Source organism: Cnephaeus nilssonii, assembly GCF_951640355.1.
Source record: "Cnephaeus nilssonii genome assembly, chromosome: 8".
Taxonomy (NCBI): Eukaryota; Metazoa; Chordata; class Mammalia; order Chiroptera; family Vespertilionidae; genus Cnephaeus; species Cnephaeus nilssonii.
Window position 1 is genome coordinate 22116425 of NC_137079.1, and position 13303 is coordinate 22129727.

A 13303-nucleotide genomic window follows, 5' to 3' on the forward strand; every position below is an offset into this window, starting at 1 on the left:
AGCACATAGTAGTTAAAACACACACACACACACACACACACACACACACACACACACTTGACAAAGATTCTGCTTGTAGTAGGCACTCCACAGAGTAGATATTATTCTTATGTTTTTAAACTCTTGAGAACAAGGAGAGTATAGTGAAGGGTAAAGTTGCTTCAAAGTTGTCTACCTCCCATGTTCTGAACACTGAATTGCTTCCAAGTCACAAACGGCAGTGTTTCCCTAGTCATCTACATCCCCCGTGACAAAATAACTGTGGCAGCAGTTCTAGGAAATGTACTTCTCGTCTAGAAATAGTCTGCTCCACAGAACGGAGTCATGGTAGACTGCACAGGGCAATGTCATTTCTTCTGGGTCTCATCGCCTCATGTCAGGTCGTCTTCACAATAACTGGGGGGACCTTCCACTCTGACATTTTGCCGACCCCTCATGCACAATGAAAGGCATGATATTTCTTACACCTTTGAAAACATCAGAGAAAACAAGAAATTGCTCTCATCCTGAACTTTGCCTCTGCTGGACCAAAGGTTTTGTTGACAGGACAGGGATAAAAACAAGAAAGTGGAAGGTCCCAGAAAGAAGAGATAAAAGGAACAGAATCCTGGTTCAAATAACAATTGACCAATGTTCATACTGGTAAAATTGCCCACTACAATACCTGCACTCTACACCACGCCTTTCTTATTGAAAGGATAAGCTAAAATCCTAAATTGTTCTATAATCTGTCCTTGCAAGATTACTGAGAATATGGCATTCATTAAGATGAAGAATCAACTCTGACACACAGATGGTTGGATGTCATTTCATGCAAAATAAAAAAAAGTTATTCTGAAATTGCTTGACTGTGCAAACCAAGTAGATAGCCCATTGACCATAGCGACAATGAATGTAACTTCCTCAAGGTCATTGAGAAAATAAATAATAAAATCAGATCTAGAATTTACATCATCTGAAGACCCATGTTGTGGACCTCAGCTTTCTCCCTCTGTTCATTCACTAGCATCCTATGAGGCAGCACTCAGTGGTTAGCCAACCCATATCCTTAGAACAACTCATTGCATGGCACCCGTTGTTAAGACTCTGTAATACACTGAATTCTAATTCCTGGAATCATTACCATGTGATCATGACATCATAGAATTCTGACATTCAGCTTCCCGATGTTTCGAACCAAGCAACGAAATGATAATGGGGAAGAAATGGGAAAATTGTCCTGTACAACCGAGATCCAAGCCGCGTTTATTCTTTCCTCCTTAGTGACCTTCTTAAGTGGACTCCTCATCTTATTCCTTTTCCGGCTACTGTGGAGAGGCATAAAAAAACGGCAAAACATCAAGGGAACAGGAATTCTCTTGGTCAGTTTCCTTATTTGGGATCCCACTGTATGAAGATCAGAGACAGGTTTGACATGTGATTGTGTTTAGGAAATAATTAAAGCTTCACTGAGTTTTCAGATGCTCTCTTCGAAAGGGACTGATCCCCTAGGCCGCTATTCCAAGGGTCTTAAGTATGGAGCCAACCTTTTATCCCACCACTTATTGTATGGCTATATGGTTGATGATACATGTTAGCTCTTGAAACAGATTGCTTTTCTGACAGAAAAAAAACCACCCACAAACATTGTTTATTCCTCTGTTATGAATTTTAAAATGACAATTGTGCTAGGTCCTATGAGGGAGGAAAAAAGGAAAACCAAAGTCCACCTCACTTTCATAGATCCATCACTCATGATGAATATGCATTCACATATGTACACTGCCTTTTGTATTCCACAAACACACTCATTTGCACAGAACTACACCTGGACATCCACACATAACACACACCTGACACCCAGCCTCAAATGCAGAGACCTTTTCATGCTGAACTAGTTTTACAAGAATGGGTGCTATTGAATGACACCTATTAAATGATGATGACGAGAATAGCGATGTATTACCCATATAAGACATTGCTTATATGCTACATAATGGCTATTCCATTACCAGTGGTCCAAAGCAGAGAGTTTTATTATGCCATGTGTGGCTTGTTTCCAATATTGTTTGCCACACTGTTTGTTTCTCTGATTATAGTAATTTTCCTAACAGAACACATTCTATCTGTGCAATATAATTAATACTGAAAGGTTGCTTAAAACATTTCTCTTAATGCTAAACATGGACACAAAATAACAGAATTTATAACTTGGTACTTAAAGTCATTGGCAATCTCATAATATAGAATTCAGGTTTCTGCACTGAAGAAATACCCAATATTGAAGTTCATAGATTCTGTTGTTAAATAAGTTCATTCTGTTACTAATTATTTGTAGATTAAAGACTTTAGGCAGTAACATAAAAATTGGGGAAATAGTTCTGGGGGACTGACTTCTTAACAATATTGACAGAGTACATGAATGGTTATGGTGGATCAGCCTTCTTTCCTATTTTTAATGCACAATTCAATTGGCAGAATAATTTAATATTCTTAGACTCCTGCTCTAGGACATATATCTTCTTCCCCATTATATTCATTTATGTGTGGTTACAAAAATGTGAGAACTCATTTGTCTATAAATATTTGCTGTATTTGTTGCTTCTTTCTTTGGATGTAATTCCTGTCTACCCATTGGTGCAGAGGTATCTTTTAATTTAAAATAGAAAGCAAATGTTATAAAAAGGTAAGAAATGAGGTTCAAGCAACCAGAATACTATACTGTTCTGCTCTTGAGTCTTGAAGACTTTGATCAAAGTTGAATGACTTCTCAATAATTTGTTAAGTTAATGTAAATTGAAGAGTGCAGTATTTTTACTCTAAGCTTTTGGGAAAGTTGGCTTATTGTAAAAAATGCCACAAATATGGGTACCTACAAAAGATCTTTTAAAATTATTTGGAGAGTCATAATTTTTCTCTTTAATAAATGTGCATTTTTAAAAGGTTTACTATATTAGTAAGTATGATTTTGTTATATCTTAGGGCCAATTTGTTTTCCCACAGAAGGCACCTCCAATTTTATAATGAAATTAAGATGAGTGTTCTATATTAATGTTATATTGAATATTTTTTTAAAATCAATTATCAAAAATCTCAGGAATGCTCATGATGAATCATAAGTATTAGAGAGCAAAGCATTGATCAAGATATGAACTCTATCCAATAGTCATTTACTGAGATTTCTCTTCTACCACTCAGAAAATATGAGTAGAAAAATAAAGTCGTTTCAAATCCCTGGCCCTACCCGAAGTGAACTTTTCTAAAAGTCAGAGGGTCCGGTCAGCATGCTGTGTCTTTCTCAGTGGTAGTTCAAGACCATCAACAGACACAGAGGCTAGTTTAGACCCCAGCCTTTCCTGATGGCCTGCTTGTGGGCAAGTCTTTGAATTTCTCTGTACCTCGACTTCCTTAGCAATATACAATGGATTCATTCACACTTTGTCTACATCATAGGATAATAACAAATGCCAAATATAATAAGTAAAGGCAATTTGCAAATGTGAGAAATGATTATAATTTCAGAAAGATATCATACTATATAAGGAACTAAAAGCAGAATCAAATTGCTAAAACTTCCTTCTTTTTCTCTCAAAAAAGCAGATACTTAAGTAATCACCTAAAAATGAATTTGTAAGTTTTTTCCTTTGTCCATGTATCTTGATGGAAAAGGATAAGACACTTGTTCCCAGAGCAGAAAGAACATGGAGCTCCCAAACCTGATCATTATAATAATGTCAGTTTGAAGAGTCTGGACTAAGAGTGTGTGAGAAAAGCATGATGAAGATGTCCAATTCAGAGAAAAAAACCTGTGCAGAAGACCAATACAATGCAAACTCAATAAAGTCCATCTCTTGAAATACTGAAAGAGTGACTTCAGGGATCCCTGGTTTGGAATAGGTGGGGTAATTTCTGGCAGATAACACAGCACAGGAGAATATGTAAACAGATTACTTTCTACAAGTTCCAGGTCACACTCAATTCCTTTCTCTCGCTTATAGAAACTAATCTTGGCAAGGAGCAGCCGTAATAAACATTTAAAAAGTCTCTACCTCCATGGAGTATTTCGTGATCGTATAGAAATGTTACTTTCGGCACAGACCGTTGTGGGGCAAGTGTTGGTAAGTACATTTTCATTGTTACTTTGCTAACAGACTTTAGCCACAAGCATGAGTATAGTTGGTATATGCAGTTTTATCACTCAGGTAAGCATATAGTGTTCCCTGATGGCCTTATCTAGAACATCACTGCCTCTCAAAGCCATCTCTGTGTCTTTCCTCTTTAGCCACTGTTTTGCTTATCTCTTCTTTGGTGTGAATATAATTACTTGGCATTACATTTTGGATTTATTGTCAGCTTGTCCTCCAGAAGAAAAGCTTTATTAGGGCAAAGGTTGTGCACATTTTGTCCTTCTATGGATGCCTGGCATATAGCAAATGTTCAAGAAATATTGATGTTTAGTGGATTATCTGGCCTGAAATGTAAAACTATTTCCCCATCCTTTGAATCCAATAGCCTCTTTTCTTCCGTATACAAAGTAGTCATTTTTTGCCCTTCCATAATTTTATAATTTTTCTTTGTGTTTCACTCTTAGTAATTTGGACATATTAAAACTCAGTCCAGGTGTCATCTCCTTGCAAAATCTTATCTCCAGATTAGGCTAGGAATTTGTCTCTAAGGCTCTATAATATGCATTGAACACTGTTATTTAAATTATCTGTGCATATGCCTCTCTCCCCAGTACACTGTGAGCTCCTTGAGGGAAAAAATTATGCCATGGGAATTTTTACATCCCATTGTCTTGAAATACCAGGCTCTACAAATGAATAGTGTGCTGATCATCACTTCAGTAGTATAGTTTGATCTGAAATATTAAAAACTGGGATCTGTAATTTGAGGGTATACTGCCATCAGATGGTGGTTTTATAGTAGTAGACATAAGTAAGCTAGAGTTTCTGCTTTATTTTATAATTCGTAAAAAGGTTGCTCTTTTCTAATTAATGTTGTATAATTCAGATGTAATTAATGTTTAAAACTTATATGGAAGTACAGAAATAAAATTGCTTTGATAAAATCTGAAAGGAATGTAGAATCATCTGGGAAAATGCCTCTCCTTTCTTTTCTTTCTCAAGTTTTGGTCTCTCCCTCTCCCCCCCCCTCCCCCCGCACCAAATCCCTGTCAGTGTGATCTATTAGAGAAGGATTTTGTAATTCTTTCAGATCATAACAGGGATTTCTTGGTTAGGATCTCTTCAAATGTTCTAATCATGTTTGATGGTAAGATGATAATATTGGAAATAATGTATGAAAGGTCATTGGGGTAAGAGACCTTATATAATCTAACAATTTCCCCTTTTTATAAGACCACCAGTGATATTGGATGACTCCATCCTATGACCTTTGCTTAACTTGAATACATTTGCAAAGACCCTATTTCTAAAAGACTTCAACATATATTTTTGGGAGAACATCATTCAACACATAACCACTATAATGATAAATATAACAAACCTCAACCAAGATATGACATCATGAATACCATTCACCAAAAATATAACTTAAAGATAATGAATAAATGAGAAATATAAGAAATAAAGAAGAAATATTAAAACACAAAAGTAGTAGGAACTTTTACTTCAGTTATCTCATATCAGGAAATAGAATAATAATAATCAGCATCATAAAGAAGACTACAGTAGCTTAATTAATAAGAGAGAGCTGATTGAAATAGTCGAACTTCACATGCGGAAAACAGAAATTAAACTTACAAGTGTCTATTGACTATTTATAAAAATTCAGCATGTATTAGGTCACATATAATCCTAACTATAAAACATACAAAGTACAGACAACTTTAACTGAACAAAGTGCAATAAATAGATAATAAAATACTAAATAAAACCAGAAAACAAAGACCTTACAGCTAAACTTTTAAAAATCTCTCTTTAATTATTCTTGACTCAGATAAATAAAAATAATAATTTTGGTATATTTAAAGCATAAAAATAATGAAAACACCATGTATCACTTGCACCTAAAGTATGAGATGAGAGTGGTTCTGGGTTAAGTGCATAACAATAAAAATTCATTTTGATAAATAAACAAATTAAATAAACAAATTAAGTTTCAATCTCAAAAAGGTAGAGAAATAAAACACACTAAATAAAAGCATAATAAATATAAAAAGAGTCAGAAATTAATGAATTATAAAACAGCTGATTATTTGAAACACAACAAAATAGAGAAATCAATAGCTAGTCTAAACAAGGAAAAGAGAGAAGCACAAATACATATGAAATAAGACATTAAAATAAGAAAATAAGTACAGATATAAAGGACTTTGAAAGTTATATTTGTAATTAAATTGAAAACTGGATGATTCCTTAGGACAATATAAATTACCAAAAATGACCATAAAAGAAAGTAACTTAGATCAAATATTTGGAAGAAATAAAGATGTTATCAAAGACCTATGTTAACATCACCACCACTACCCCTCCTCACCTTCCTCCTATGGGAGAGCTTGATGATTTCAAGGCCTAGTAAAAAAAATATTCAGTGATTGGATTTCTCTAATGATAACTCAACAGTGCCAGGACATAGGAAATAAAAGAAAGCAAACACCCACTTTTCTTTTACAATGAAAGCATAGTATCTACATCAAAACTTCCAAAGATAGCAAATTAAAAATCTCTATAGACTAATGTCCTTAATATGTTGAAGGAGGATTCATGGCTAACCACACAGTGGAAGAAGAAGAAAAGAAGAGGGAGAGGGGAACAGGAGAAGATGATGAAAAAATATAAAAGGAAAAAGAAGGAGGAAAATAAACAAATAGGAGGAGGCAGAAAATTCAAATTCCAATAATCAAAGGGAAAAAATATTATCTTCAAAACAGGATACCTTCTTAAAGTTCCTTCTAGAAATTAGAGCGTTGCAAAGTATCAATTGCCTCTATGGGATTGGGCTATTTTCTGTTTAATTTAGTTCTAAATATAGTCCTAGTCTTAAACAATCTGTTCCTTTAGGTGGGGGTGGGAGGAGGATGCTGTTAATTGTGTAATTTACTATGTTTCTTTGTTTCTCTGACCACTAGACCATTTAGAACCAAAATTATACTCATCTCTTTTAGAAGTGTATATTTTTAGCCTCATTCTAGGCACTACTTTATGTTCACATTCTGTTTTTCTATCTTCTATGACTTCTATTTTTGGGGGGTATTCTGCTTTAACTCCTTCCTGTAAAAAAGTGCAATATTTTCTGTGAATGTACAATTTTTTCTGTAGTTAAGTAAATAAACCCTTGGCTAGAGCAACAGTTGTCATTCTTAGTATACAGAACAACTAAATGAGCAAAGAAAGCATCACAATTCATCTAAAAATGAGAAAGAATATTTCAAAAATGATACTGGGAAAATTGACTAAATAATTTATTTTGCTTGGGTTTTGCTCATTTTTGTAATGTAATGCTACTTCTAGAAAAAGAAAAATATAAAACATACTAGAAATGATCAGTCTCCTTACACTTTAAATCCATTGTTTATGTTAAAAATTAAATTAAAGTTAAAATCCTTTGCTACCACCTTGAAATGTATCTTCATCTACTTTTTTTCATTTCCTTTCTTATTTCAAATTTTATATTTATTATACCATCAAGCACCAGGAACTCATTTTCTTATGATAACAGTATGAGACTATGCTTTAGTTTATAGATCTTAATCTTATGAATAAAGAAAACACTGGTAGCAAATACAATATTCACATTTGATTATTTCTGGATGATTTCATTGTTGTCTTTGTATGCACATGGTAAAATATTTTAAAACTATCACAAGGTACATAGTAAAAAATTAGTTTTTTACTTCCTTACCCCTATCTCCATCCACTGCCATGAGTTTCTTCCTTCAAACTTATAGATTCTTAGCAACATTCTAAAAAGGTATATTTTGTATAGTTGGTCCGGGCTGGCCTGGTCTTTCGGCTTCGTTAGTCGAATTTGACTTACAAAATTTTTTTCCTTAGGTACTTCTTTGGCCATATCTCACAGACTTTGGCAAGTAATGTTCTTATTTTTATTAATGTCTAATTCATCTTTACATTGTTTTAAATTTTAATTTTCCTTGTTTGATTCATGGTCTATTGAGAGGAATGTGGTCTGCTTTTATTTTCTGTGGGATAGAGTGGCTGTCTTTTCTACTTTGGTAAAATTTATGGATATCACTGCTTTTATGGTATCTAGTTTATAGAATTTATGGGGAAATTGTTTGTTGCCTGCTCTATGATCGATTTTTATCTTTACTTAATGGACTTTTGAAAGAATATGCGTAGTATATGTTTGCTATATAAGCACTACTAATTATGTTATTTATGTTTTCCACACACTTAATTATTTGGTGACTGATTGAAAGGGGAATGTCAAAAATTTTCATATACAGTTTTATCAAATAACTTGCATTTCCAACAGATTTGAATTATACATTTTAAATAACAGCAATTACTGTGTAAACTTACCTAGTATATCTTCTTGACTTATTATGCCTTTTATCAATGTGAACTATCTATTTTTGTCACATTCTGTGTTGTTTGTGGGTTGTTTTTTTGTTGTTGTTGTTTTAGTTGTTTGTGGTGATTTTTGTTTGTGTGTTTTTGGCTGGAACATTTTAGAATACAATATTAGTATGTAACATTGCTTCCATTTTACTCATACTTCATTAGGGTGCCTTAGCCCAGCTCTCTTTTAGTCTTTCTGTCTTATTTCCTTTTAAGTGTCTAATAAATATCATGTACCTGGATTTTTGTTCATTTATTGACTTAAGAATACATTTATTTGTTATTTTACCAGGGGAATTCTTCTTCTTATGGTGATCAATTTTATTGGTCTTTATAACATTTAGATATTGAATTTACTGCATAATTGAATATTTCATATCAGTGGCTTAGAAAACAAATGGGATGTCTGTTAGGAAAAAAAAAGAAAGAACGGGTATTGGATACACAACTAAGTTCATTTAGTCTATGTTCTGAGGGCAGAATTACAAGGTAGTTGTAAATTTTGGGAGACATGGTTGGCTCCTCCACTTCCTATTGTATAATCTTGGGCAAGTTATTTTTTTTTAATTGGATTTTATTCTTATAACTAGAGGCTCAGTGCATGAAATTCGTGCATGGGGGGACGGAGGGTCCCTCAGCCCGCCTGCACCCTCTCCAATCCGGGATCCCTCTTGCAATCTGGGAAAGCTGGTTCCTAACCACTCACCTGCCTTCCTGCCTGATCACCCCTAACCACTCTACCTTCGTGCCTGATTGCCCCTAACCACTCTACCTGCCTGTCTGATCACCTCTAAGCACTCTACCTGCCTGCCTGATTGCCCCTAACCACCTCTGCTTGCCAGCCTGATCACCCTTAACTGCTCCCCTTCTGGCCTGATCACCCCTAACCACTCTGCCTGCCTGCCTGATCACCCCTAACCACTCTACCTGCCTTCCTGATTGCCCCTAACCACTCTGCCTACCTGCCTAATCACCCCTAACCACTCTACCTGCCTGCCTGATCGCCTCTAACCACTTCTGCCTGCCTGATTGCCTCTAACTGCTCCCCTGCCAGCCTGATCACCCCTAACTGCTCCCCTTCTGGCCTGATCACCCCTAACCACTTCACCACATCTGCCTCGCCCCTGCACCCAGGACCCTGGCTTCCCTCTGGCCAGCCGCAGGCCCCCAGGATCCCTGAGCTAGCCACCTGCTGTGGGTTAGACTTTGAGCAAATATGGGGCGATTTAGGAATTACCTTAAGTGAATATGGGGTGATTTAGGAATTACCTTAAGTGAAACACTCCCCTCACTGTGCTGCTGCTGCCAAGGCCCACACCACCGAGGCCTGGAAACATCCCTAAACGGTAGATAGTAATAGAAACAGGAATGGTAAGCTTTGCTCGGGCTGGTTGCAGTCCCCCACGACCCCCAGCGGCTTCGCTCAGGCCCCCGGGATCCCCGAGCCAGCCGCCTGCTGTCAGTTAGACTTTGAAATTTCATCCTCGAGTGAATGTGGGGCGATTTAGGAATTTCCTTGATGCAAAACACGCTCCTCACTGTGCGGAGCTGCTGCCACCGCCAATGCCACCGAGGCCTGGAAACATCCCTAAAAGGTACATAGTAATAGAAACAGGAACAGTAAGCTTTGTCCAGGCCGGACGCAGGTGCCCAGGCCCCGCCTTCGTTAGGAATGATGTTCAGAAGACGGTGGTCTAATTAGCATATTACCCTTTTATTCGTATGGATGTGAATAAACTCCTTCAAAATATTGTAGGGAAAATTATATGATAATACATGTAAATCAGGGTATATAAGCACTGACCATTAGCTCATATTTGTATTTTTGATTTGTTTACTTTTTATTACTTTTATTTTCTTGCATCATTGACTTGGATAATTCTATTCTTAATACAATAGCTTAGGTGTATTGGGTAAATGAAATTCAGGACAAACTTACCATTCTGTATTTCTCTTTGTATCTCTGCACATTTTATATCCATATCCTCCTCTTGCATGAGATCTTTGTCATACCACCCTTCTTTTCTTCCAGAAATTGAACTAATTTGACATTCAGTTCTAGATTACTATTTTTGCTTTTTAGCATTATATACCTGTTAAGATTTTTTTCTTAATATTTGCTTTAGGGTCAAAAAAATGACTTATTTGTACCTTTCATTAGGCACTACTTTTTATCTCTAGTGTTTTGTGTTTTTTTTTTTCTTGAGTACTTCCCATATTTATTTGCAAAATGGTTTTTATATCTTGCTCTCACAAGTGAAAAACAGTTTGGTTGGATATAGAATTCTTGGCTTGCAATTCTTTTCCCTCCTAAAATCTCTGTAAGTATTGCTTTAGTGTCTTCTAGCACTTAAGGCTACCTGCTAGGTACTAAGCTCTTATCTTATCTCATATCCACCCTCTATCCCAGTGATGGGCAACCTTTCGAGCTTGGTGTGTCAAACTTCGCCAAAAAACTGAGCATAACTCGGGTAGTGTGTCACTTTGAGGAAAAAACATTATTTCGCGATATTTATAGTTTAAATAACATAAATGTATAATTGTTATATATAATTGTATTTAATAAATCAAAAACTAAATATTTAACTTACCTGCTTAGTGACTTCTTTGTTCATCCGTCAGTCGGTTTCTTTTGTTGGTCTTGATATTATTTAGCTTGTGTGGGGTGCCGTGAACTAAGATAAGTGAGGGGGAGGGGGAATTCTTTAACTAACCTGCCTATTAGTGACTTTTTTGTTGCTGAATTTCATTGGCTAAATCTTCAATTGAAGGTTGGTATTTTGTACACTTCAGGCCCAAGCAAGCGCTACTAACTTCATCTGTCAATCTGTTTCTTTTGTTGGTTTTGATATTATTTAACGCTGAGAATAAGGCCTCACAAAAGTATGTAGAGGGAAAAATTGTGAGTAAAGCCATTGCTATATTTTTCAGGGTGCTAAAAGTGTCTGGTAGTCGGTTCCAAGCACTCCAAATTTCCTGTTCGTAGTGTCACTCCTCTTGATTCTCCAAGCGGCACCTTTCCAGATTCTCAAGCTTTGACCTCAAGTCGACAAATACCTGAGCCCAGATACTGTCTTGAAATTCTGCAAGTTGCATCTCCAAATCATCAATTTGCATCCATTGGAAACCATTTAATTCCAAACTACTGTAGACTACTACATCAGGATACTTAATTATTTTCATGGTCTGTTTTAGACTTCTAAATTGACTAAATCTATCACTAAACTGGTCAAGTAACGAGTCTAAAACATGCTGGTACTTCATATGCAAGAGTTCCATTTCATTTTGTACAGCTGCAATGGCCTTCTCAAAATACTTTGTTACTCGAGGAAAATACTTATAAGTTTTAGTTTATACATCTCACTTGAAAATTTTAACTTTACTTTCAAAAGCTTTTATGTATCCAAACATAACGTCAATACTTTTGCCAAAACCTTGTAACTTTAAGTTCAGTTCATTAATATGAACAGAGAGATCTGTAAAAAACATCAGGGTGTTGACCCACTTATCATCATTAAGCTGAGGAAAGTTTCCCAGATCCTTATCATCAAGAAATACTTTAATTTCTTCAAAGCACTCCACAAAGCGCTCAAGAACTTTGCCTCGGCTCAGCCATCTTACATTATTGTACATCAGCAGTCCACTGTAGGTGGAATCAACCTCCAGTAAAAGTGCCGAAAATTCTCGCTTGTGAAGGGGGCGAGCAGCTATTAAATTAACTATTTTTGTAACAACTGACATTAAGTCGTTTAAGTCGGTGAATCCTGCCTTGGCACATAAAGCCTCCCGATGGATAATACAATGAAAAGGCACAATCGGATGTCCAATAGCTTCTGTAAACAATTTGACAAATCCGACTTTTTCCCCCACCATATTTGGTGCCCCATCTGTCGTCACTGACACAACTTTAGAGATATCAATGCTTAGGTCACGAAATGTTTATATAACAACCTTACATATTTTGCTTCCTGATTTACTTGTTGACACTGATACTAACTTTATCAACTCTTCTCTCATTGTGAGACCATCAGAATATCGACCAATAATGGCCAACTGAGCATGTGGTGTGACATCAGTAGTTTCATCAAGAGAGATCGAAAAATATTTACACTTCCTTATGTCTCTCTTTAATTGATGTTGTACATTTGTGTTCAGTCTCATTATTCGGTCTTTTATGATATTTCTACTGAGTGGTAACTCAGATATTCTCTTAATAATTGCATCTTTATTCTGCATATTGTGAAATAGAACTGGTGCACATCTTAGGAGAGTTTCTTTAATAAATTCTCCCTCACTGAGAATTCTCCCTCAGCTTTTCCATGCTGAGCTATAGAGTAAGCAATGCTCAAACTTTCAGATGTTAAATTTGTAGAGCCTTTCATAAATTTAAGGATGGAATTAGATTGGCTCTTATAAAGGTGTAGCTGCCTGGAAATGTATTCCTTCCTTTCATCCTCACTTTTTTCCAAGAGCTGGGAATGATTAGTTTCAAAATGTCTATTTATATTCCACGTTCTGCTTACTACTGTTTCAGTACATAGAATGCAAAATTATCTGCCATTTTTTTCTATAAAGCCATACATCTTGGTCCATGTCTCTTGAAAGGGTCGGCCACTGCTACTACCACTTCCTTTACTTAACCTTAGTTTTTTATTTTTTGGGTTCTCCATCAGGGGGGCAGTGACAGAAGATAGAATTATAGATAGCATGTTAGGCCTGCAGGCAATTAGGGGTTAACTAGTCTAACTAACCACAAAATGGTGCATATAACTGTCTTT

General features: G+C 35.9%; 1 protein-coding gene across 1 annotated transcript in view; it reads left to right on the forward strand.

The window, feature by feature from the left end:
- Positions 1 to 1166: 1166 nt before the first annotated feature.
- The window catches only part of KCNU1 (potassium calcium-activated channel subfamily U member 1), a gene marked incomplete at its 5' end in the record, with an annotated part of 122004 nt that continues 109867 nt past the window's right edge, over positions 1167 to 13303 (forward strand). Inside the window, 2 exon segments of the mRNA XM_079779372.1 lie at positions 1167 to 1361; positions 3978 to 4097. Coding sequence (XP_079635498.1) covers positions 1167 to 1361; positions 3978 to 4097 — 315 coding nt within the window.